The sequence below is a fragment of the Lynx rufus genome, unplaced genomic scaffold (assembly GCF_022079265.1).
Source record: "Lynx rufus isolate CCGP_SWC_20201006 ecotype Redwood Valley unplaced genomic scaffold, mLynRuf1.p SCAF_17, whole genome shotgun sequence".
Classification (NCBI taxonomy): Eukaryota; Metazoa; Chordata; class Mammalia; order Carnivora; family Felidae; genus Lynx; species Lynx rufus.
Genome location: NW_025814831.1, coordinates 9,317,209 through 9,343,334, shown reverse-complemented (window position 1 = coordinate 9,343,334; position 26,126 = coordinate 9,317,209). Strand labels below are relative to the sequence as shown.

Sequence of the window (26,126 nt, the reverse complement as noted above, 5' to 3'; positions counted from 1 at the left end):
TCTTACTGTCGCCTGGCAGAACAGTACGAAGAGGCCGAGCAACTTGCGGCCACCCAAGGCACCGACCCGAGCCCCGCGCGCTCGGGCGGCCCACGGCACACCCGTGGGCGCCTCGGTCCCCGCCAAGCGCCGCTCGAGGGGAAGCGCGGCCGCCGCGACCTCGGGCGGCGAGAACGGCGGCACCTCACAATGCGCTGGAAGCGGAGCCTCGCGCTCGGGCCCTTCCTCAGTCGTCGGGGCCGCGTCCGCGTCGTGCCCTCCGGCGTCCTCGCTCGAGGAACGGCCCGCGGCCGGGAGCCTCCCGCACCGCTCCCACCAGACCCCCGACCCTCGCCGCGGAAGCGCGACGGCCCCGGGGCGGAAATTGCCGGCCCGCCGGCCGCCTCACGAACTACAGTTCCCGTGAGGCTGCGCGGGGCCGGGCGGCCTCGGCGCAGGCGCGCGCACGGCGTGCGTGGCGGCGTCAGCAGTTCTAGAACGTTGCTGTGGTAGCGCTCGGGCGCCATGTTAGGACGAAGGGGAAGGAGGAGAAGCGCTTAAAGCGGCGGGAGCGGTGCGGGAGTGGGGTTGGACCCAGGGCTGAGGCAGGCCCCCCCCTCCCTCCCGCCTCAGTGGATCATGCCCAGGGCGGCAGCGGCGGCGGTTGCGGGGGGGAAGTGACTGGGCGGTGCCGGCGCAGGAGACGATGCCGTTGTGAGTGATTTGTATTCTGTTTTCTCTAGCACGCCGGCGGGGCCTTGGGGGCGTCGGGGGGGGAGGGGGAGGGGGTGGCGCGAGAGCCGGGCCCTCGGCCCGGGGAGGGGGGCGGGAGGCAGGCGGGAACGGGGCTCTTCCTGTTTCCTCACCCGCTCGCCGCCGCACTTCCCCTAGTGCTCGGTTCCCGCTTCCCCCCACCCCTTCCTGGCTCCGCGGCCGTCGGGCCGGGGGCCTTCCCCTTCCGGAACGGCCGGGGGTACCCGAACCTTACTGCGCCCGCTTCTCCGCCCCGTCCGAAAAAAGGAAAAGAGAAACAAAACAAAACAAAAAAGCCAATGCCTGGCGGCGGGGAAGGAAGGCCCTGCTGGTCGCGGGGTCGGCACAGGGGGTTCAGGTTCGCTCTCGGCGTCTCCCAGGCTCGTTTCGATGCTCTCTTCCTGGTGTGCCTCCGCCGCGTCCCTCTCTTCCTCCCGTTTCCAGGATGCCCAAATCGTGCGCCAGAGTTAACCCACTTCCACGTCCCAGCTTGCACGAGCACTAGCTAAAAGCGCAGTTTCGAGCGTCGAGCGTTGCTCTGTGTTTGGACACCCCCCCCGCCCCCGCCCCCAGGCTTTCCCCCACTCGGCGAAGGGGCACTTGCCAGGGTGTGTGTCCTCCGCAGCGCGTTTTGTTAGGTGTTGCTCTGTTTTGTTTTGATAGGGCAGTCGGATTCATTCTGCTTGCCTTCTCCCTCCCGTCTCTCTAGTGGTGCTTTAAATTTTTCTCATTGTGGACTTAAAGCTAGTCCATCCCCGCCTTTCTGGCCTCTCGAGGGCTGCGTCTTCTCCCTTGCTTCCCTTGTCGGGCGTTTTAAAAAGTTCCTATTTTCTTTCTCTTTCAAAGAATGAGATGTAATTTGCGAGCTCATTGTTGGGATCGGAAGTCGCTTACAGTTGTTTTGTTTTGTTTGTTTTTCCTTTCTGCGTATATACAGCAGTGTCGAGGCCTAAATAGTGAGACTGCATTTCTTCCATTTATGAAGGTTCAAGTGTGAGAGTGCTCCTCTGAGACTAGACTGAATTTTCTTCTTTGTGGTCCTCAAATGAAGCATGTAATTGACACTGGAAGTTTTACTTAAATGCAAAATAAAGGTCTTCTGATTTCTAGACACCTAATACAGCACCACAGGTTTATTTTATTTTATTTTTTTAAGTAAAGACCATTTCTTTTTCGCAAACATCACTGATTACAGTTTTACAAGTTTATAGGTCTGTGTACTTGTGTGCGTGTGTGTCTCTTCACACCCTAACTTTGACACAGGCTTTAAGACGTCTATTGCTTTTTATACAGTATTTTTAAAAAGAATTTCATGCTCCTTCTCACCCGCTCCTGTCATTTTTAAAGGACCTGTCAACATTTCTGTAATGAGAATATTTGCTAGTTTTAATTAAATATGCAGACCTAAAATCTTAGAATCTGCAAGATCCCTGTTAATTGATTCATTTATCCTTTTAATGAAATGGTGCAAAGAGGCACTAGGAGCACTGATTTTTGTGGTATTTTCCAGATCAGCAATTAAATGTTTTTAGTGATGCCATGTGACTTCTTTGTGTTAGCTCACGTCTTATTGCTGTGCTTGAAAAGCAACTTCATGATAATCATGGCAGTGTTACAAATTGGTCAGTGATAGGAAATGTATGCCTTGAAAGGTTTTAATTAGAAATAACATAGTTGTGTCTTTCTCTTTAGAAAATAAAAATACTTTTACACCTACTTTTTCCCAGCATTCTTTGAGGAAGGGAGGTGTACGTTTTCTTTAAAGACCTCAGAGCAAAAATGTTTTTGGAAGTAAGTTCAAATGTATAAAATGGAAGACAGAGTTAAGGCAGCAGATTCATACATGGATGATTAGCTTTCCAGTGTGTTTTTTGAAATGCTAACAATATGGCCAGCTTTTCATTAGCTGTCCCTTTCATTTTTAACCGTAAGCGTAGTATACATTTAAGTAAACAACAGAAAGACCAGACTGCTTAGTTAAATACGCCTTTTTCCACATTGATTGGCTTTCTTTGTTTTTCATGTTCTGGTGTCACACTGTCTTTCATTTCATTTCTTTGAAGCTGTGAATTGTGATTTCAGACTAGATCTTGTTTGATTTCCACTTGCAGTTTAGGGATGCCTGTCCTGTTAAATTTGGGTGGGTGGGAGTGTGTATAGACCTTACGTGAGTTGTCAGAATGGGTTAAATCAAAGAGTATTGAAGTTCGTTATAAAGCATTGTGAACAAGTGTTTCTGTCTTGTCTAAAAAGCATATGTAATAGCATGTGTAATTTTGAAAGGCTGGTCCAATTTAAGAGTCATGGTGATGGGGCACCTGGGTGGCTGAGTCGGTTAAGCGTCCGACTTCGGCTCAGGTCATGATCTCATGGTTCCTGGATGTTAGGGCTCTGGTCTGACAGAGCAGAGCTTGCTTGGGATTCTTCTCTCTCTGCCCCTCCCCTGCTTGAGTGCACTTGTTCGCGCTCTCTCTCTCTCTCTCTCTCTCAAAACAAATAAATAAATAAATTAAAAAAAAAAGCCATGGTGATGAAGCTTCCAGAAATTTTGGTAATCTTAGGATCCATCAATACAGTGTTTCTCTGGTAGGTATTGTTGACATTTATGGCCAGATAATTCTTTGGAGGGGTCTGTTTCGTGTGTTGTAAGGTGTTTGTTTGCTTATTTATTTATTTATTTTTAAACGTTTTTGTTCATTTTTGAGAGAGAGAGAGAGAGAGAGAGAGAGAATGTGAGTGGGGGAGGAGCAGGGAGAGGGAGACACAGAATCTCCCAGGCTCTGAGCTGTCAGCACAGAGCCCTACACGGGGCTCAAAATCACGAACTGTGAGATCATGACCTGAGCTGAAGTCGGACGCTCAACCAACTGAACCACCCAGGCGCCCCCCAATTTTTTTTTTTTTTTTACAATAAATTTTTGAGAGACAGAGCCACAAGCGGGGGATGGGCAGAGAGAGAAGGAGTCGAAGAATCCGAAGCAGGCTCCAGGCTCTGAGCTGTCAGCACAGAGCCCTTCATGGGGCTCAAACTGATGAACCATGAGATCATGACTTGAGCCGAAATAGGACGCTCAACTGACTGAACCACCCAGGCGCCCCTGTTGTAAGGTGTTTAACAGCATCCCTGGCTTCAACCTGCTGGATTTCGGGAGCCCCACCCCCCATCTCTCCAGTAGTGACAACCGAAAATGTCTCTAGATGTTGCATATGTACCCTGGCAAGGTTCTTCCATTGCATTAATAGAATATAATGCCCTTCTGGAAACTATATTTTGATTTCTGCCCTACCCTGTGATGGGCAGATCATTATTTGCATGAGCTCAGTTCTGGCTATCACACTTACAATAAAAGATTTTGAGGAGAGTAACCATTGTCAGTGGCCTAGCATTCATATAACATTTAGAGAATGTTGTTAAAGTTACTGGAGGAGATATTTAACAAGATTTCGGGGAGACCATAGCTTTTCTCCCACCTATTGGGGGCTGTCAAAAAGTTTCATGAAGTTCTAATGGATAGAACGGGGGCCGCCTGGTGGATGGTAGTACCAGCGATCCTCACAGTGGGAGCTGGGGGAAGGGGTGTCTCTGAGATCCTTTTAGGGAGTACATAAGATTCAAATTATTTTCATAATAGTGCTGGAGTGTTATGTCTCTTACTCTATTGACATTTGCATTGACGGTGCGAAAGCTCTAGTGGGGAATGTTGTTCGTGCCTTAGGAAAAATCAAGGCAGAGAGAGGCACCATATTGTACTAGGAGTTCTTACATTTCTTCATCACACACGTACATTTCAAAATTTCTTGATGAAACGGTAAAACACGTTCATTTTAATCTTGACTCAAGTTTATGTCTTATATATGCCGTGGTAACAGAGGAAGTACACATGTATACTAAAAAGTTGCACACGTATGATTGATTTGTGAACTGCACTAGTGTTTTTCCTCACAGAGCTCTTTTATCTGAAAAAACAGATGATGAACCATGGGTTTTGACGTTTAACTTGACCGTGAAGTGATCCTGTCTCTTTAAGGAAAACAGCTGACAGCTTTGGTGGCCAAATGATAAATTTGAACTTTGTGACAAAAGCTAGAATTTTGGAAATCTTGTTTGTGTCATCGTGAGCTTGACAGTTTTCCCCAAATTAAAAAAAGTGTTTCTGACTAGATTGGTGGTGATATTAACGATAGTTTTTTAAATTTTGTGTAATGATGTGTCGACGTTTGCAAGATCTGCATAGTTTTGTTGGAATAAAATTGTACATTGGTAAAAAGTTCATTCAAAGGACAGGGTAGACCGATGGATTTTTTTTTTGTTAAGATTTTATTTTTAAGTAATCTCTACACCCAACAGAGCGCTTGAACTCACAACCCTGAGATCAAGAGTGGCACACTGCACGGACTGAGCCAGCCAGGCACCCCTAGACTCATGGATTTTAATACATTAGAGTACAGGTGGTTTATTGATAATAGTTTGAGCTTTCATACCGTAATCTTTCGTAAGTTACCACTTGTGGAGTTTTGGTGTAGTATCAAAGAAGAATATCCACAATTATTTAAAAAAGCTGTTAAAATACTCTTCTCCAGTGAGGATGGTGTGATGCCAGGTTTTCTTCATAGGTGTGTTACCAGAACAACCTATCAAAGGGATTAAATGAAGAAGCAGATAGGCGAATCCAGCTGTCTTTGATTGAGCCAGAATTAAAGAGTCTTGCAAAAATATAAAATAGTGGGATTGTCTCACTAAATTTTTTGTTTTGGAGAACAGTTTTAAACAATTATGTTAATGTGTAACAGGTTTCTTGCTACTTAAATAAACATTAAAAAACATATCCCAGTTATAATTCCAGTGCAGTAAATATTGGCAGACATAATCCATATAAGCAAAAGTTCTTTGGGGTCCTCAGTAAATCTTAAGACTTATAAAAGAAGTCTGTAACCAGAAAGTTTGAGAACTTACAAATTGCTGCTGTACAGCAACAGCTAATAGCTTCTCGTCTGCTGTTTCCAATGGCGGTGCCATTGTAGCATCTCTGGGTGGCTTTTGGGCAGTCTGGAGGGATGGACACAGTGGTTTAAAGACTTTTTGTTGTCCTGGGAAACAATGCATAGATAACCTTTAGGGAAGATAACTTAAAAAAAATTTTTTTTTAATGTTTATTTTTGAGAGACCAAGAGAGTGTGAGCGGGGGCGGGGCCGAGAGAGAGGGAGACACACAATCTGAAGCAGGCTCCAGGCTCTGAGCTGTCAGCACAGAGCCCGATGCAGGGTTCCAGCCCATGAACCGTGAGATTATGACCTGAGCTGAGGTTGGACACTTAACTGAGCCACCCAGGCACCCCTAGGGAAGATAACTTCTAACTTGGAGAGATTTTGGTTTTCAGATTTTAGGATTTAGAGATTTTTCTAATGAATTGCTTGCTGCCTAATAAATGTTGACTGTGGTTTTGAAATGTGGTATTTTACCTTAGGCCTGTTTTCAATTCATGCTTTTTGATGGGGAAGTTAGGAGATAAGGTGTGAGAATTGAGTAAATCAGTTCCTATTCCCTGATCATTCCCACCTCCAGAGGTGAAAGTCTTCTGGCCAGAATGAAGCCATTTGGATTCCTAGCTATTTCCCATTTTGATGGGGTGGGAGGCATGTTTTTTATTCTGTATGTTCATTGTTCTGATTATTCGGTAGCTTTTAAATAATTGCACATTCTCAGTTTATGATTCACAGAACAGCAACGTTACAGGAGGTATTAATTCCCTATAAATAAATTGAGGCTTGAAGTAGTTACTTATCCAAGGTCTTAAGGGTGCTTACATTGTAAATTGGGGCTTAATTCAACTTTGGGTTCCGTGTTCTGTTCTCGTTCTGGTACTATACCATCTCCTCAGAAACTGTTTGATCAGCTCAGTTGGGATCTATTCAGATGTCTTAAGTAGAGTTAATTTTCAAGATCATATTTCTTGCGTGTAGAATATTTGAACCTCACATTTTTTTTACTGCCGACATGTATTTATTGTATTTGTGTATTATACATAAACTATAATATACTACAGAACCTAAGATCTTAGTATGTATTTTTAGTGTTATTTATTTAAAGCTACGCACAGCTTTACCACTCTACAGGCTCCTATTTTGTGACGATTGCCTTCTGTGGAAAGTGTTACTTATTTTTTTTTTTATGTTTGTTTATTTTTGAGACACACAGAGCATGAGCAGGGGAGGGACAGAGAGAGAGAAGGAGACACAGAATCTGAAGAAGGCTCAAGGCTCTGAGCTGTCAGCCCAGAGCCTGACACAGGGCTCAAACCCATGAACTGTGAGATCTTAACTTGCCCGAATTGGGATGCTTAGCTGACTTTCTAGGTGTTACTTTTTAATCCTTGAGTTGTAGGTCTTCAGAATTATATAACATTCTCAATTGTGGAAATTTAAGGATTTGGGAAAGGAAAAAGTGTAGGGATTTTGCTAGGTAACTTTATTTTCTTCCTCTTCTGTCACAGAATTATCTTTGAAATTTATATCCCATCTATGCTTTGTCCAGAAACCAACTCTGGCATTTTATGATGGCTTTTACAGTTTATGGGTTAAGAATAATATTCCTGTCATTTTGGTCATCAAAAACATTTTGTATTTCCTGCAGTTAATGTTTTATGCTATGACTATACACATACACACACTTCTATGTATAAGTACCTATGTGTGTTATAATACTGTTATAATACTATATATTATATAGTATGTACTATAAAACTATGATTATATATGTGAACATATATGTATATATACGTTTAAGTTTATTTATTTTGAGAGAGAGAGAATCCCAAGCAGGCCCTGTGCTGTTGGCATAGAGCACAGTGCAGGGCTCCATCCCTCCAACCGGGAGACCATGACCTGAGCTGAGATCAAGAGTCAGAAGCTTAACCAACTGAGCCACACAGGCGCCCCAACAGTATATTTTTGACTATTCTTTTCTAATACATCTTTATACTTCTTCAAATTCTGTTATATTTACATTGTCTTCATTTTCAAGTTGTACTTGGAAAACTGATGCGTGAGTACTGTGGTCTGGCTATTTAAAAAAACATTTTTTTTAATATTTATTTTTGAGAGAGAGAGAGAGACAGGAGATGGAATGTGAGCATGGGAGGGGCAGAGAGAGGGGGAGACAGAATCTGAAGCAGGCTCCAGGCTCTGAGCTGTCAGCACAGAGCCCGACGAAGGGCTCAAACTCAAAAACTGTGAGATCGTGACCTGAGCCAAAGTTGGATGCTCAACCGACTGAGCCATGCAGGCGCCCCAGGTCTGGCTATTTTTTTTACTTCTCCTAGTCTGTTGGGAGAGGGGGCAAGAAGGCAGTTGGAGGTGCCCTTAGGAAGGAAGAATAACTTGGCTATTATAATTGAGTAACAAGTACCTGCATAATCAGCCTTGGCATTTCCAAAGTTTGCCTTTGGGATTCATCATAATTTAGTCCCTTGAGCATGAACTTACTGGACCCTGTACTTACTAAATATCGGCTGATTCACTTGGAATACATATTTTAAGAACATAACAAGTAGTTCTAGATATGTTTGGTACCGCTTAACAAAGAACACATGGCAGATAAATTAGTGATTCTTAGTATAATTTCTTAGTGATCAAATACATTGTCTTGTCTGTATGGTTGACTAAGCTACTACTAAAATCAAAACATTCAATGTTAGGGGCGCCTGGGTGGCTTAGTCGGTTAAGCATCTGATTTGGACTCAGGTCATGATCTCATGGTTCATGAGTTGGAGCCCCGCGTTGGGCTCTGTGCTGACAGCTCAGAGCCTGGAGCCTGCTTCGGATTTTGTGTCTCTGCCTCTCCCATGCTCTCTCTCTCTTTCTCTCCGTCTCTCTCTCTAAAAAAAAAAAAAAAAATTAAATTAAATTAAAAAAAATTAAAGCGTTCCACATTAGACTTCTTGTGAAAGTAATTGTAATATTTCTGCTAAGGATTAATATTGAGTGCACATTGAGACATTTTAGAAAGATCCCTTATTCCTTTTCTGTCTGGTGTCCTTTTCTTCCTGTGTAATCCGGATGGGCACATTTTGTTATGTTTAAGGCTAAAGCCTCTTTACAGCAAATCACACTGTGGTGAAATGTTACGTTGAGTAAGTTTTCGTGATTTACCGATTGCTTCCAAAGAAGACTATTAAACAAGTTAAGCTTTCGATTTTAGCTCAAATAAAACTAGGAAGAAATGCTAAAGTGTTTTCTATTGGCTAGTAGCTTTGGATTTGGAGGCAGTTGACTTTGTTGGTACCATACGCCACAACATATTCCACATGCTCAGTATGAGGAAGCAGGGATTCATCAGTAGTATGAGCTTTGTTTAAATTGGGATGCAGTCATTACACATTAACCATTTGGGAAAACACCATTGGTGACTTGTCCTTTCCTTTTCTGTGTTCGTCATCTGCCTAGACTGCCTCCCCCCACCCCATCAAAGTCATTCAGAGTGCACACACCTCCTTAACGATTTTCTTTGGCATAGCTTCGATTCTTTGTTTCTGTAGTATTTATTTTAAGCTTTTACTTTGCACTTGTTTTTTAAGGATCCCAGACCAAATTTGAGATTGTCACCCAGAGCAGAGACAATTTTTATATTCCTGATTTTAGTGTTGTATTTCATAACATATTTAGGAATTCAGTAAATTCAGCCTAATACTATGCTTTCTGGCAAAATTAAGGTAAATGAGAAAAAGAAGCTTTTAGAAAAACTGGATTGATACAAAGTTTTATAAACTTGAACGCTTTAGCAGTTTTCTGGAGCAAGAAAATGGAGCATGATTTTTTTGTATTTACTATTTCTAATCACAGTATTGCACTGAAAAATCCATTTTTTAAAATGTTATTTATTTTTGAGAGAGAGATGAAGCGCAGTGGGAGAGGGGCAGCGAGAGAGGGAGACACAGAATCCAAAGCAGGCTCCAGGCTCCGAGCTGTCAGCACAGAGCTGGATGTAGGGGTGTGAACCATTGAACCCCGAGATCATGACTGGAACCAAAGTCCGACTGACTGAGGCACCCACATGCCCTATGAAAAATCCGTTTTTTGAAACTTTGTTTATTTCACTTTAAAATAATGTGCTTTGATTAGCATAAACTGATTTTAAAAATCTAATAATCAAAATGCTAATTATTGTTTTCAATTAAACATTTGCTTGGTGTTCCTTGCTGCCAGGGAAAAATTTTAGGGGATGATTTTGGCCTTCTTACTATCACTAACTTAATTTTATGGTGAATAGTAGAATTAGATGATTTTGCCTTTTGTAGGACATCATTAAATTTGTTTTTAAAAATAATTTCACAGTGCTGAAACAAACCTTTAGAAAGTGCAAAGTGAAATTCTATCTTAGTTCTTTTTGGTGTGTTTTTATGCGTTTATAGACATAATAAATTTTTCAATATATAAAACTGTGTTTTGTGAAAGATGTATAAAGACAACTCAGCATAAAGGTTACAATTATAGTTAAATGCCCGCGTTCTTGTCCTGGCCCAGTGAATTTAGGTAAGCCGGTGTATTTGTTTCTTCTTTCCTTTATGTTTATGTATTTTGAGAGAGAGAGAGAGAGAGAAAGAGAGAGACCGACCGTGAGCAGGGAAGGGGCAGAGAGAGGGAGAGAGAGAATCCCAAGCAAGCTCATTGTCAGCGCTGAGCCCAACTATCACACGAATTGAATCGTTGAGGTCGGGACCTGAGCCAAAATCAAGAGTCTGACACTTAACCAACTAAGCCACCTGGGCGCCCCTACTTTCTTCCTCTGTAATATGGAGACAGATACAGTAGAGTTGCTAGGAACAATTGGGAATAAAGTGCTTGACCTGCTACCTGGAATATACTGAGGTTTCAATAAATCCTGTTATCATAATTATATTCCACAGTTTATTTCACCTGATATAGTGTGACCATTTTTGCATGCTACTACGTGTAATAATCACTTTTTTCTTTTTATATGGCATTGTATTACATTGTAAGAATGTAGTGCAATTAATCAATCCTATATTATGTTAATAGATATTTAGGTGGTTTCCAGTTAGTGCATTGTATACAGTGCCCCACCGAACAGCCTTGGATATCTTTTTGTATTATTCCTATGAGGAAGGTCAAATTCCGGAATCTGTGGGATCAAGGAGGTATTTAGATACCAAGCATTCCCCCCCCCCTCCATAGGGTATAACCCTGGGATAGACACTGTTCATTTCAAGTTTATTGTTGCTGTACAGGAGTTTGGACCCATATTTGGCCTGTCTTATAATCCATTGTACCCCTACCTAAAGTGGGTGGAAATTTGGATTTTTATGTTCTATTTCATATACTAAAACTGTGTTGTGAGTTAAAGAGAACATGTCTCACAATTTCAGGGCCTCTTCTTTGAGTCTTGTGTCCTGGTATCCCTAGTATTGCTAAAGGTGAAGTTGCTGGATACAAACTTTTTTTTATTTTTTTATTTTTTTTAATTTATTATTATTATTTTTTAATGTTTATTTATTTTTGAGACAGAGAGAGACAGAGCATGAACGGGGGAGGGCCAGAGAGAGAGGGGGACACAGAATCCAAAGCAGGCTCCAGGCTCCGAGCTGTCAGCACAGAGCCCGACGCGGGGCTTGAACTCATGGACCGCGAGATCATGACCTGAGCCGAAGTCGGACGCTTAACCGACTGAGCCACCCAGGCGCCCCTGCATACAAACTTTTAAAGTTGATACATGCATCTTTTATTTTAATGAACATTGCCATATTGCCTTTTAAGATGATGTTCACTTCCTCTGTGATTGTGAGGAGTGCTCATTTTCTTAACAACATTACCAATATTGTAGGTTTATAATAAGTCTTTCATTTTTACCAGATGTATATCGTTGTTTTTCTGCAGTCTGACAGAAAAATGTCCTGATTTACTTGCCTGATTTGCAGTGAAACTTTTTAGTTGATTTAAAAAAAAACTCTTTATGCATTATGACTCCGCATAGGTTGCATGTATTTTCCTCACTTAATTGTTTTAACTTTATGATACATTTTTGTTATATAAAAGCTAGAATATTTTTACGTAGGTAAATCTTTTTGTGTATTTTTGAGTTTTGTGTATCTTAAGCATGGCTCTGAAAATAGTGTTCTTAATTTTTTTTAACTTTGAAGTATCTCTAATTTTTCAATATTTTGAAATAATGGCATCTGAAATATACATTTTACAATGAGTAACCGAACCCATTTGAATATTCCATACTTTCCTCACTGACTTGAAATGGTTATTCGTATGATTTGTACAAAGATTGATCAGACTTCGGATATATGGGCACAAAACAAGTTAAATCATACTATACTATATACTTACACTATTTGAGTTAGCTTTACAATCATGTACCCTAGTGGTTGTTGATATTTCAGTGTGTACTGATTAAGTCAGATGTCTAAACTTTAGAAATAAATATATAGCTGAAATAAGCAACCTATAGTCCTATGCTAGTTTCACAAAAATGTTGATATTCTTTCTAAGTACCTAAATATTCTAATTAGAACCCTGTCTTGGATAGCCTAGCATTGGGAAAGGATGGACTTTTGAGTATTGGTTTAAAACTTCCTATGCTTGGAAACCGTTCTTTAGTGTTGTAGGTGTGTTATAGTTTTTAAATTTCTAGTTTGCCATCCAATGTAGAGAAGAGAGGTCCAGCTTACTGGTAATGTAACTAGTGGCAGAAGTGAAACGAGTGATCTGTAACTAGTAGCTGTGAAATCAGCCCTGCTTTTTCTTTCTGTTTATCAGATTGCTTCTGAGTTGAGAGCAGACTTTGTAGACAGAGTTTTGGATTCTATTGTCTGGGATTCTATTGTCTGAAGTCCTAGAGGTTTTTAAGGAAGCTGTGTTTTAGGAAGATATGCTCTTGGTAATAGTGTGGATGGTGGACTGGCATGGCAAGGGAGAAAGGGGCAGGACAGGGTGCCAAGAGTCAGAACGAGAATAGTTGGAGTGGAATTGTTACACAGAATGTTAGAACAAAACAAAGTCAAAAGGAAAGGTGGGCGTGTGTCCTGTGTAAGCTTTGCCTTGATGAAAAGATTTTTAACTATTGTAAAGGAAATATCCCATGTCCTAAGGGAGAAAAAAATTGTGAACATTCTTACCGCTGTGCTCCCCCACACCCTCAGTGTGCTGCTCTGGTGCTCACCAAAACAAGCGGGGTAGGGGAAGTAATGTTTTGTTGTCTTTTGTGATTTTGAGAGGGGTCAAAATTTGTAAATGTACTGTAAGTACATATACAAGTATGAATTTATACCTTGCTCCGATCCAGAAAGAATTAAGACGGAATGCTTTAGTTACATGTGAAAAACCAGCAAGATGTTTGCATTAAAGATTGGGTGAAAAGCGGGGTCCCTGGGGTCATGATCTCATGGTTCGTGAGTTCGAGCTCCATGTTCGGCTCTGAGAGCTTGGAGCCTCCTTCAGATTCTGTGTCTCCCTGTCTCTACCCCTCCCCTGCTTGAGCTGTCTCTCTCTGTCTGTCAAAAATAAATAAACATTAAAAAAAAAAAAAGATTGGGTAAAAAGGCAAAGTAAGGATAGAGATCTAAAACAGCAAGAAATTAGGATAAACTTCTTACAAACAGTGATACTTGGCTCATTGTAGAGAACTTGCTGAATGGCCACCAGTTTCACTCTCAGAATTCAGAGTGTCCTAAAGGTAAAGATAAATTACGTTCCTGAGATGAAAATAAACTGCTCTTTAGGAAAAGCATAAGTGTTCTTGATACTAAAAACCTGAAAGAAATATTAATGAATCACAAATACTGTGGCTCTGTATCTAATGTGGTTTTTTTTCACTTTGTTTTCATAATTGTAGAATTTTTATTTTTTAAATTTTAGTTTGAGAGCGAGAGCACGCACGCGCTCAGGCACATGCAGGGGAGGGGCAGAGAGAGGAGAGAGAGGATCCCCAAAAGCAGGCTCCACCTGTTGGTGCAGACCTGATGTGGGGCTCCATCCTGTGAACTGTGAGATCATGACCTGAACCGAAATCAAGAGTCGGATGCTTAACTGAGTTGCGCCCCTAGAATTTTATTTTTAAAATAGAATAAAGTCTGAAGAAAATTAAGTACTGGCAAAAATGTCTCTAGAAAGTGATAGATAATGGGCAGATGTCTAATGTGTTCGAGAATGGGAGGAAGAGCTTTGTGTTCTGGGGATTGGTAGCTGTCCGGTGAATTGTTCCAGGAGAGTGTGTATTTTTGTTTTGTTAGAAACAGAACAGCAAATAAAGGATCCTTTAAATTGTTTTATCAGTCTACTTGATTTCTAATTTAAAATTGAATGGCAAACTCGACTTTCTCCATTTACAGTACAGTCATGGCTAATGTTTCTGCTTGGGACATTTTGGACATTCAAAGCATATGGCAGCCTGGAACTCCCTAGTCTAGCTACTTAAGCTAAGATTAAGTCATTTTTATTGGAGGCACAGGTGTCTTGTAACTTTCATAACATATATTTCTTCTTTTCCTTTTATTTGGTTGTGATTTATTTTTATTTATGTGTTCTTGAATTAGTGTTATGTTCTATATGTATACATGTATAGATATATACGTTTTTTCCTGAATTAGATGGGATAAATAAATGTGATTTCATTTTAGATGATGCGACTATATTTTGAATAGAGTAAATAAAAAGTTATAATTTGCATCTGATATGTTTCCCTATCAAAATGTTAATGTGGAAACTAATATAGAAATCAACATTTTTTTTCAAATTAGGGTGAGCAAACTTGATGTGAATTTAGAAATATGAGTCTATATCCTAATGTTCTGTTGATATTGTTGATGTAGACAGGGCCTTTCCAAGCATTGTTTTTTTGTATGAGAATGAAAAACCTTAATATTGAGAAAGAAAAACATGGGAAAGATAAGTGAGCCTTAACCTCACAGAGAATGGGTACTCATAGTTTGTTGATGATCCCAAATTCAGCTGGTAATGGATTTCACCCCTTCAGACAGGAATGAATGCAAGAAACCTATTACTTGCTCAAAACAAAAAACAATACAATAGAGGCTTATTACCTGAAGTTGTGAAAACATGAATTCAGTTCAGACTTGACGCGAAATCTCTCCTTACTTGAATCAAGTCTAGCTAAAATGAACTTTATACTTATTTTCATTTCTGGCTCTACTCATGTTAAAATCTTTTTTTTTTTTAATTTCTATTTTTATTTTATTTTTTAAATTTACATCCAAGTGAGTTAGCATATAGTGCAATAATGATTTCAGGAGTAGATTCCAGTGGTTCATCCTCTATGTATAACACCCAGTGCTCATCCCTACAAGTGTCTTCCTTAATGCCCCTTGTGCATTTAGCCCATCCCCCCACCTACAACCCCTCCAGCAACCCTGTTTGTTTTCTATATTTAAGAGTCTCTTATGTTTTGTCCCCTCCCTGTTTTTGTATTATTTTTACTTCCCTTCTAAAATCATTTATAAAAGTATTTTTGATCCTGGGGTCGTCATGAAGGGTGCTAGTTTGCTTGGAGAAACTCCTAGGAAGCAAGAAAAATATGAGAGTGAATATATATAATCTCTTCGGGATATGTGGTTAAGTGTGCTGTTTTTTCATTTAATATGTAATTTACCGGAAATCAGAGTAGTGTGTGAAGGAGAATTCTCAAATGGTTACACAGTTTTGAGGGCTACCTTTTTGTTGTCAGTTTTGTGGAATCTGATGATAACAATTTGTTTATTGACAAAAACATGCACTAACCAGGACATGATGAATGCATTTATTGGGTTGATTTTGTATATTTTAATCATATGAGATGCTACATAAATTTGGAAAATAGAACATTAATGTAAGGTATTAGTGCTTGGTACTCACGTGAATCCCCAGCTCTGTGAATTAACATGGCTTTTGCATAGGTCTGCAGTTTAGGTTACAGGAGTAGGAAGAAGGATCTGACATGAATTAATTGCTCTAACAGGTATTATATCTGACATACTTATTTAGTAAATGTTACTATAAAACCTGAGTTAAAATTGAGACAGTGCATAACTGGACCAGGAAACATTGACTAGATGATACACAGACCAATGGCTAACTTAGAAACAATCAGGATGGCTGTCCTGGCATCCTTAGGTCTGTGTTGGTATCAGAAGACAAAGTACAGAACACAGCCCAGCGTTCACAGTATAAACCAGAACCCAGTGGACAAGTATTAAACGCATAATGGAGCTTCCTGCATGGGACTCTTGCATTTGGCATGTTGCTGCTTAAGTATAGTACTTCAATTTTTCTTTTTTGAACTTCAATTTTTTTTTGAATTTCAATTTAAAAAATACATATTTAGAACTTGGAAAGAAAAGGAGAGGTGTGTATGTGTGTAAAACGAACACTTAATTTTTTAGTGAACAGAGTTGGGAAAAATAATTGATCCAGATGTTATGTTCTTTCCTTAGCCCTTTCCTCATTTTGTATGTTATTCGATTTTTTTTTCCCCCTAAGGTTTACTTATTTATTTTGAAAGTGAGTGAGCTCTTACATGCAAGCCGGGGAGGAGCAGAGAGAGTGGGAGAGAGGGAATCCCAAGCAGGCTCCTTACTGCCAGCACGGAGCCTGATGGAGGGGTCGGGGGAGGGCCCAAACCCACAAACTGTGAGATCATGACCTGAGCCGAAGTCGGACACTTAGCGGTCTGAAGTCAGCACTTAACTGACTGAGGCACCCAGGCGCCCTGGACTTGTTAGTTTTTAAATAATAATTGTGTTACTTACCTTTAGAGCTGTTGTCCTTTGACTTAGAATTATTTTAACAAAAAGAATACAAAACCAGTGGTTTCATTGAAAAATTACTGGAGTCGAATTAATTTCTGAAAGCATTTCAATAATGCCATGCCTTTTTTTTTAAAAACCAGTTATATTAAAATCCTACTGATTGTAAAAATTGGGAATTCCTCTTAAAATGGAAAAAACTTTTAGACTAGCATCACTGTGGAAGTGTGAACCTCTTATCACAGATGTGTAAGGTTTAGTGTGAATATAGTGCCTCCCACTCCACAAGTTATGTTTGTTGTTTGCCCTGTATTTTCTGAATTTTATTCATTGTGAGTCAGGTACTAAGTTCTGTTTGTGGAGTCTCTTGTATTGGTTAAATGGTGTTTTTGTAGCTTGTTAATCGTTGCTTTAGAAATAACTAACAGATTTTGGCTCCTTTTCCCGAAGTAAAATTTTTTTCAGAAATTCACTATATTCCAGATTGTATTTTCTCTACCAGTATGTTTGATCTGGATTTTTCCAGCTTATTTAGATACTTAGGTAGTGGCAAAGTTAAACTCTTTGGAGTGGGAAGAGAAATAAAGTTTTCTTTTTTGCTCACTTGCTTTTGGTTGGTTACTTTTTGTGGTGAGATGTCTTTGAGAGGAAGCTTTTCGGGTGGGCAGGGAACCATCTATGTTTAGTAATGTTTTATGAAAGCGATTCTAGTCAAGCGATTTGTTTCAAATTGTAGAACTTCTTTGGCAGTAATTGTATTCAATTTTGTTTGCAGTCCAGTTACAACGCAGGGATCACAACAAACACAGCCGCCACAGAAGCACTATGGCATTACCTCTCCTATCAGCTTAGCAGCCCCCAAGGAGACTGACTGCCTCCTTACACAGAAACTCATCGAGACTCTGAAGCCCTTTGGGGTGTTTGAAGAGGAAGAGGAACTGCAGCGCAGGTGAACTCACCCGCCCGCGTGTGTTTCTTTTCGTGTATAATTTTTTTATTACTGTAATAAACTAGTTTTGAGGCCTTAACCTACTCAGAAAGCCAGAATTCTCCTCTGAAATTTGTCTTTTTCAGACAGCAGCAATACTTAGCAAAACCTTTTTTTTCTACATAGAATTTTATTCCCTTAATTTTGAATTTTGATGCTTTTGGGTTATTACAGTACAGATTTGTCAGAAGGGGAGTGGCTGACTCAGCTGAAGGAACGTCTTGGCCAGTGTGATGTTGCCTGCCTGCATGTCGTTCCCTACCGTGTGCTTACTTTCTGGAACTTAAAAACTGGTTACAGTCTGGGGAGCCGCCTATTGAGCACCGATTCTCATTTGAGTTAGGAATGAAACAACTTGATACTTGATTGATATTTGCTCTTTTCAACAGGATTTTAATTTTGGGCAAATTAAATAACCTGGTAAAAGAGTGGATACGAGAAATCAGTGAAAGCAAGGTAAGGTGACGTATTCGTATGTGAAATAATTTGCCAGCTGAACACAGCGGTAGTCTTAAGTAACCCCGTTCTTCCTAGAATGGACTTAGTCTTCACTGCAGAGTTTGTTTTAGACCATTGGTTTGATATTTTGTTTCTAGTTATTTTGAAAGCTGGGAAAACAACTGAATTCAGTGACTTATAAGTACTGTCTGGTTGCCATATTTAAAACTGAAACTCAGTAATTACTTATGCTTCGCAGAAATAATAGATGTTTCCCTGAAGAGGTGCTTTAAAAATGTATATTAAGTATTTGAGAATCTTGTTACCTTTTAAGCAATCCTACAGCAACGAACAGTTTTTAGGTTTTCGGATAGTATACTCTCAAACTGAGTATGTTTAGTTTTTTATAACATTCTCTGAGTTCCTAAAACTTCATTATGAAAAATCATATATATATATATATGGTTGTTGTATCCATGATGGGGCTTCTGGTAAAGGAAATAAATATATTCTCAGAGTTGTGTGGGGAATTCATTTGACCCATTTTTACAAGTTGCATAGGAGTGCCTGGCTGGCTTAGTCAGTGAAGTGTGTGACTCTTGATCTCAGGGTTGTGAGTCTGAGCCCCACATTGGGGGTAAAGATTATTAAAAAAAAATTGCATAGATAGTGGTAATTTTCCCAGGGCAGTACAAAATGCATATTTAATGTATAACACAACTGAAAAATTGATGGAAAGAGAACCAAGGGTAAAGAAAACCTGAGAGAGATGTTAACATAGAAGAAAGTCTTGGTTTTAGTCAAGTTTATAATATTGTTTTCTTGAAATCATGTGTATATATTTCAAGTAACTGATTAAAACTTCATCAATGGGAGTATTGTAAATAGCAGATTCCGTGTAGTACATGTTTCTCATTGATAGAAGTCCTGATACGAATGAGATTTTTTTTTTTAATCAAAAAACTTTTTTTAGAATATTTACTTATGAGAGAGGGAGACAGACAGAGCATGAGCAGGGGAGGGGCAGAGAGAGGGAGAGAGACACAGAATTGGAAGCAGTCTCCAGGCTCCGAGCTGTCAGCACAGAGCCCGATGAGGGGCTCAAACTCACAAACCGTGAATTCGTGACCTGAGCCGAAGGCGGACGCTTAACCGACTGAGCCACCCAGGTGACACCCCACGAAGGAGATTTTTAAAAGGAAGTTCTTTTTGAGCTGAGCAGAAGATGTCCAAACTTAAGTATTTTTTCCTCCTTTATCGAACTTCGTGTTTCCTTAACCTTCTGAGGGAAACAGCTATGTTTTAATGGCATTGTCTTAGATGTTTAAGTTTAAAACCGCAGCCAAGTAGACAAAGCCAGGACTTAGATTTATTTGATGTGAAAAATGCATATTGCTTCATTGATAGTTTTGTTTCATCTACTTCCTCAAGTGCCTCCTCGTAAGTTTCTTTAACCAGTAATTCTTGATAGAGTTCTTCCTGCTGGTTTTTCTGAGGGTAGAAATTTTGTTTGGATTAACGAAATTAATGCTCATTCCTGTTCAAATTTATTGGCGTCCTTTTCTGTATAGCTTAACTGCAAGTATTAAGTTGGTTAGAGAATGGGACTGAGGTTAGGCTTCATAAATTTTGATCTTTTGTGTTTGCCTTTTGTAGAGAGAATTTCTTCCTCAGTTTTAAGACTTGATATAGGATTTCTTGATGTTGACACTGTTGGTATTTTTGGATCAGATAGTTCTTTTTTAAGGTTGCTATCTATCCCTGGCCCCATTTTTACTAGATACACCGCCCCTGTCCTCCCTCCCCCCCATCTCTCCAAATTATGACCCAAAATATTTCCAGATGTTACCATAGGTTCCTTGAGGAGCAGAATCATCCTTGGTTGAGAAACAGTGATTTAATATATAGTTCCAAATCATTTTTAGTCTTTTGGGGGGGGGGAATTATATAAAATTTTAATTTTACTTCAGTTGTCTTGTTTGCCGTCTATATCCTAAGTCTTAAAAAAAAAAAAAAAAAAAAAAGACTTGCAACTTAAAATACTTTTTTATGCCCCAAATTAAGGAATCTTCATTCTTCATTTCTGGGTAACAATTATTATTTTTTAAATTATTATTATTATTATTATTATTTTTAATGTTTATTTATTTTTGAGAGAGACAGAGACAGAATGAGAGTGGGTTGGGGCAGAGAGAGGGGGAGGCACAGAATCTGAAGCAGGCTCCGAACTGTCAGCACAGAGCCCAACGCGGGGCTCGAACTCACAAGCTGTGAGACCATGACCTGAGCTGAAGTCGGATGCTCACCCGACTGAGCCACCCAGGCGCACCATGGGTAACGATTATTGAAATAGCTATAAACATGTTAATGTCTAAATGTGTACTAATACAGTAGCCACTAGCCACGTGTGGGTATTTCAGTTTAAATGAAGTAGAATTAAATATTCAGTGCCTCAGCCAAGCTGGCTGTGTTTTCAAGTGCTTAATAGTGAAGTGAAGCTGATGGCTACTATATTGGACAGTTCTTTAGAGCTTGCTCGTCCAGAAGATTCGTGTTTTACTAGGAAGTCAGTGTTCTCAGGTAGCTTCTTCCTAACTCCCTTTGTAGACCTATTTCAGCAGCATCTTACTGGATTAATTTAAATAACCAGGCCATCTTTGCATGTGAGGTTTTTAGTTTTCAAAATATAGGAAGACAAAAAAATGTAATATTTTACATACAGATCGTCTGTTTTCTGTAGGTGATGATTAAAAGTGTCCTTAAAAAACAAGGGAGTCCCTGAATCTTTATGATTGATTGTTAGGGTTTTGGAGTATGAAGTAACACTGTTTATGTTATTTGGGGGAGGTGAGGAATGATTTGGGGTTTGGTAGTGAATCAGACTTTACTGAGGAATTAGAAAGTGAAGAGAAACATTGACCTGGCACACGTTAAAATTGTTTTTTGTCTGGGCATGTATTATCCTTACTTCCAGTGGCATTAAATACTCACCATAGTGAGTACCGTGGGTCAGGAAGATGAGTACCAGGGTCAGGAAGATGGTTTTTAAATGCTTTCCTTTCCTTTTTCTGGGTGTTTCTCCTCTAAGAAACTGTCAGTAAGTTTTCTGTTCAGTCATCCCACCAAAACCTTTTGAGAATCTGAACTATTATGTAGCCGTATTGGCCTTAAAGTCACTTTTGATATGGTAAAATTATACTGTGATGTACTATGGGGTATTCAATATGATCATTGACTGTAATCTTCTAAGCAGTCAGAATATGTGTTTTTTTTAATATTCTAACATTCATGATGGGTGCAACATCTTAGTCATGAATAAAAATGAGTAAAAATCTGCTTCTAACACGGCTCCTATGGAATTACACGCTCTCAGTCCCCTTTTATAGCAGTTTCCAGAAATGTGGCAAAATTCTAAAGTGGTTTGGGTCACTAAAGAATGCTCATTAAAAGTTGGAAATTGCCTGAATTTCAAAATTGGTTGATATATGAAGGCCTGGTATTTTGTAGAGCTTATAGAGTTTGTTTTGCCTCCATAAATGTGCACTGAATTCTTACTTGGAGTTGTTTTTTTTTTTTTTTCTTTTTTCATATATAGTGCTATTTGCAATAATTTCCTTTGTACTCCCCTGACAAAATACCCATTTTTTTTTGTTTCTTTAAACAGAATCTTCCACAATCTGTAATTGAAAATGTTGGAGGAAAAATTTTTACATTTGGATCTTACAGATTAGGAGTACATACAAAAGGTAAATACTGTTTTAATTATTTTGAGACGGAGTACTTGTTTTAGTTCTTAAACATCATAATGACACATTCGTCTCAGTTACCTCTGTATCATACAGCTTAGGTTTGCGTGGGAGATAGAGTACTTCAAGGGGCCTGAAGTTGGTTAAGAAGATAAAGATGCCTTCTAAACCTGCACTGTCCAATACAGTATTAAGTAAATGAAAAAAATCAGTTCTGTACAGCATAGGGAATATAGTCAGTAGTGTTGCAGTGATGTTGTATAGTAATATGGTGACTGAGAGTGGTGAGCACAGCATAATGTATATATAATGTTGTTGAATCACTGTGTTGTACATCTGAAACTAATACAAGATTGTATGTCAACTGTACTTCAATTAAAAAAAAAATGCAGTGCCTCCCGTGTTGCAGAGTGCGGATATAGAACATTTTTCTCATCGGAGAGTTCTTTTTTGGACAGTGCTGTTCTCTACATCATTTCCTCTACCTGAAGAAAATGAAGTTGGGAGATCAGAACAAAAATGAATTAAAGCTTTTAAAAAAGACCTGTGGATTTTCTTTTCTGCTTGCTTTTTTTTTTCTCTTCCCCATGCTTTTTTCCCCCCACAGTTGTAAAATACAGTTAAGCAAAAAAACGAGCCAAAACAGTGTGTATCTGCAGCCACTGGTAATCACTGGCAGTATTTTCTCACTTGCACTTGTAGTTTTTTCCTACCCAGTGAAAATGTTGTCATGGCAGAGAACATTTATGGGCTCCTTAATAGTAAGCTCTCGTCTTCATGATCTTATTTATTCCTCAGTACTCTTATTCTCAGCTAACAAATAGAAGTCTGAGGCTTAAAGAGGCAATAGGCTTGGACAGTTTCTCCCAGTCATGTCTTGGCGGAACCAGGATTCTTCAGCCATTAACCACAGGCTTCTGTGTTAAAAGTGTCTGCCAGTGTAGTGTTCTCTTTGTTCTGGCCTCCTTCCTCCCCATCTCCCGCTGCTCCGTGCCAGTGGTAGTTAGTGCATTTGCTTCTGATGTGTCCTGTACGGGTACGCTTTTCTCTTTCATGTATGTGCTAAATATACAGCCTTCAGAGTAATGCCTTAGCTATTGAGTCTTCTAGGAGAATGACTATGTTGACCTGATTCCACATTGATCTCTCCCTTTGAGGATCCTGGTTCTTGATTTAAGTCATCTCTTTTGTGTTTCCCCTATGTACTCTGTGCTGGCCTACTATCAGGCACTGAATTTGTAACAGATATCTTACATTGGCCTGCCTATTTGATTCTTGCCAGTGATCCTTTCTGAAGTTTATTCTATAGGTCCCATTTAGGGTCCAGATAGAGGCCTGTAAATACCAGTCACAGAATGTGTAAAAGAAAACCGTGTGTGTGTGTGTGTGTGTGTGTGTGTGTGTGTGTGTGGTTTGCTAATGAACATGGCTATGACTAGCAACATCAGGATGTTGGGTGTATTCTTGAAAAGTTCCCCCTCTTCACCATTAAAGTCCTATCTGAGTCCCCTTTGTTTGACTCCCAGGTCACCTGGGCCGCTATAAATAGGATGCTGTAGGAAAAAAGATATCCCATCAATTAAGATGACGTTTTCCCTATATTGACCAGTACTTTCTTTAAGGGGAAGGGCACATTTTTAGAGGCTCACCGGTATAATGTTAACAGAATCTCAACATCAAGTACTGCCATGATAAGATGTAAAATAATTTTCTTGTAATAGTAATTAGTGGTTGATGGGCTTAATTTTTTTTAGGTGCCGATATTGATGCGTTGTGTGTTGCACCAAGACATGTTGATCGAAGTGACTTTTTCACCTCATTCTATGATAAGTTGAAATTACAGGAAGAAGTAAAAGATTTAAGAGTGCGTAAATGTTTGGGGTGAAAGGGGAGGAGTTGTAAACATCAGTGAACTGAGTGAATTTTATGGTGTAGCCATCATTTATTGAGCTCTTGCAGTTTGCCAGACCCTTTCAAGTGCTTAACATGTATGCTTGCATTTTACTCTTTACAACAAGTCTGAAATCATAAATTTAATCCCATGAACAGAGTAGGAAATAAGGCAAACAAAATAAACATTAAGCGATGTAGCCACAATGACATATCTGAGTGGCAGAAATCAAGGATTTGAACCTAGGTTTGTCTGATTCAAGAGCCTAGTGTCTTAAAGCTAGTTGCTGAGAACCTAGTCTTTGTCAGGCATTTTGCTAAATTATGTATAAGCAGTTTCAAATAATCCCATTCACTTACAATTGCTAAAACTAGTATAGGTCTAATCTGTACTTGCAGCGACGCTGAGTTTGTTTAATTTTCTTACAGGCTGTTGAAGAGGCATTTGTACCAGTTATCAAACTGTGTTTTGATGGGATAGAGGTAAGGCAGTTCTTGCTGTGTGTAATTTTGATTGGGGTAGGCTGAAAGTTTATTTTAATTGCTGAGTTGGTAAGATACTAAAATTTTTTGGGGGGAATGCCTAGGTGGCTCAGTCGGTTAAGCGTCCGACTTCAGCTCAGGTCACGATCTCACAGTTCGTGAGTTTGGGCCCCGCATCGGGCTCTGTGCTGACAGCTTAGAGCCTGGAGCCTGCCTCGAATTCTGTGACTCCCTCTCTCTCTGTTCCTCCCCCGCCCATGCTCTGTCACTCTCTCTCCTTCAAAAATAAATAAAAACATAAAAATTAAAATTTTTTAACGGAATTGACTCCCTGTTCTTTGTACAATATCAGTTTTAGTCTTTTAAAAAGAGCCTCATGAAATTGAGAGCTAAAATATAGGCAGCAATAATGCAACATTGACTTTGAAATGCTTCTGTGGAACCATTTACTTGGTAGGTTCTCCACATGCAAATTTTATAGACTTTTAGTCTCATTAAGGCAATAACACAATCTATTTTTGCAGCTAGAACTTTGCCTTGACCTCATTTAAATGAAATATTTAAGAAGTTTAGAGAAAACTGTGACCTGATATTGTGTATGCAGAGATATTTTCTGGGAGGGGAGGATTTAGGAGTTCAAATTCTTGAGATGACACTCATTTCTGTCTGCTACTTTCCACATTTGTAGAGAAGGCAGTTGGAACAAAGCTGATAAGACAGTGAAGCGCCTTCAGTTACCTGTGTCACTTCTGCCGTATGTAATGGTGCTGGGAAGCCACTGGTAGTCATAGTGCAGATTGTAAAATTCTGAAAACTGGAAGGGTAATGCTTTATTGTTTAGAAAAAAAGCGACTTCTATAATTGCTACATAAGATGCCCAGCTCCATCGTCCTTGAAAAGTAGATATAAAATAAGTACACGTTAAATGTTAAATTTAGTAAAGGTCCTTAATAAGTTGACATAAAATGTTAAATTGAGTGAAGGTTTGTCAGGTTTAGATAGATTTGTTGTCAATGTTCAAATAAATATAAAACTGTCTGTAATGTATAGCAGTGCCCTGTTTTCCCCAAAGGAACGTTATCAAACGATAGGAGGTTGTGTTTTGGTGGAAGACCCAACTCAATTGTGTAAACTTTTCAAGGTGGAGATGAAAATCAAATAGTTACTCGAAATATTTAATGTATTCGTTTTCTGTCCATACGTTATATAAAAAAAACAGTTTTAGGGAATGTGTTTACATTGCAACATTTTAAAAATCATTTTATCCTAACTTTTTTTTTTTAAGTTTATTTTTATTAGAGAGAGAGTGAGAGCGTGTGTGCGCCATGCACCAGTCGGGGAGGGGCAGAGAGGTGAGAGAGACAGTCCCAAGTGGGGTCCACGCTCAGCACAGAGCCCAACACGGGGCTTAATCCCATGATCGGGAGATCATCTTAATGGACTGAGCCAGCCGGCCACCCCCATTTTATCCTAACTTTAATTGGCAGTCTCCTTGAGTTGCTTTTTGAGGTATCTGTTTTTGTAAGCACATGATCATTATTTCTGTCTATATTGGAGGAGCTATTTGGATGTTGGAATTTGTTTCAATGGAACTTTTTTTTTAATTGTTTTTAATGTTTGTTTATTCTTGAGAGAGAGACAGAGCATGAGCAGGGGAGGGGCAGAGAAAGAGAGAGAGAGGGAGACACAGAATCTGAAGCACGTTCCAGGCTCTGAGCTGTCAGCCTAGAGCCCGAAGCGGGGCTTGAACTCACAAGCCGTGAGATCATAACTTGAGCTGAAGGTTGTACGCCTAACCGACTCAGCCACCCAGGCGCCCCTCATTGGAACTTTTATCCTGTGCCACGAGGAATTATTTATAAAAGTGTACAGCTGTTTTTCTGGTCTATAGGTGCATGTTTGAGTGATTTTTCACAATAAGCTCTTAAAATACTGCTTTTTAAATTGATACTCTAAGAGGCTTATTTTAGACATAGACAGCATCCGAAGTTTTAGAACCATGAAATCATGCCCTCAGGAATAACAACCAAATCCATGCCGTTTCTTCGTGCTGTCACCTTTTCTTGAGGAAAAGGGAAAAAGTGTTGTCC

At 39.7% G+C, this 26,126-nt stretch overlaps 1 protein-coding gene across 8 annotated transcripts in view; it reads left to right on the top strand.

Annotated features, from left to right (window-relative positions):
• Positions 1–487: 487 nt before the first annotated feature.
• Positions 488–26,126, top strand: part of PAPOLA (poly(A) polymerase alpha) — a 61,388-nt gene continuing 35,749 nt past the window's right edge. For 4 of the 8 annotated variants that reach the window (XM_047080141.1, XM_047080138.1, XM_047080135.1 and 1 more), the window contains exons 1-6: positions 880–1,090; positions 17,267–17,440; positions 17,869–17,935; positions 21,582–21,663; positions 23,418–23,527; positions 23,983–24,036. In XM_047080141.1, the coding sequence (XP_046936097.1) occupies positions 1,032–1,090; positions 17,267–17,440; positions 17,869–17,935; positions 21,582–21,663; positions 23,418–23,527; positions 23,983–24,036 (546 nt within the window). In that variant the 5' untranslated portion in view covers positions 880–1,031. Of the gene's footprint in view, positions 694–879; positions 1,091–17,266; positions 17,441–17,868; positions 17,936–21,581; positions 21,664–23,417; positions 23,528–23,982; positions 24,037–26,126 lie in introns of those variants that run through there. The other 4 variants (XM_047080137.1, XM_047080134.1, XM_047080136.1 and 1 more) reach the window with 3 other exon arrangements.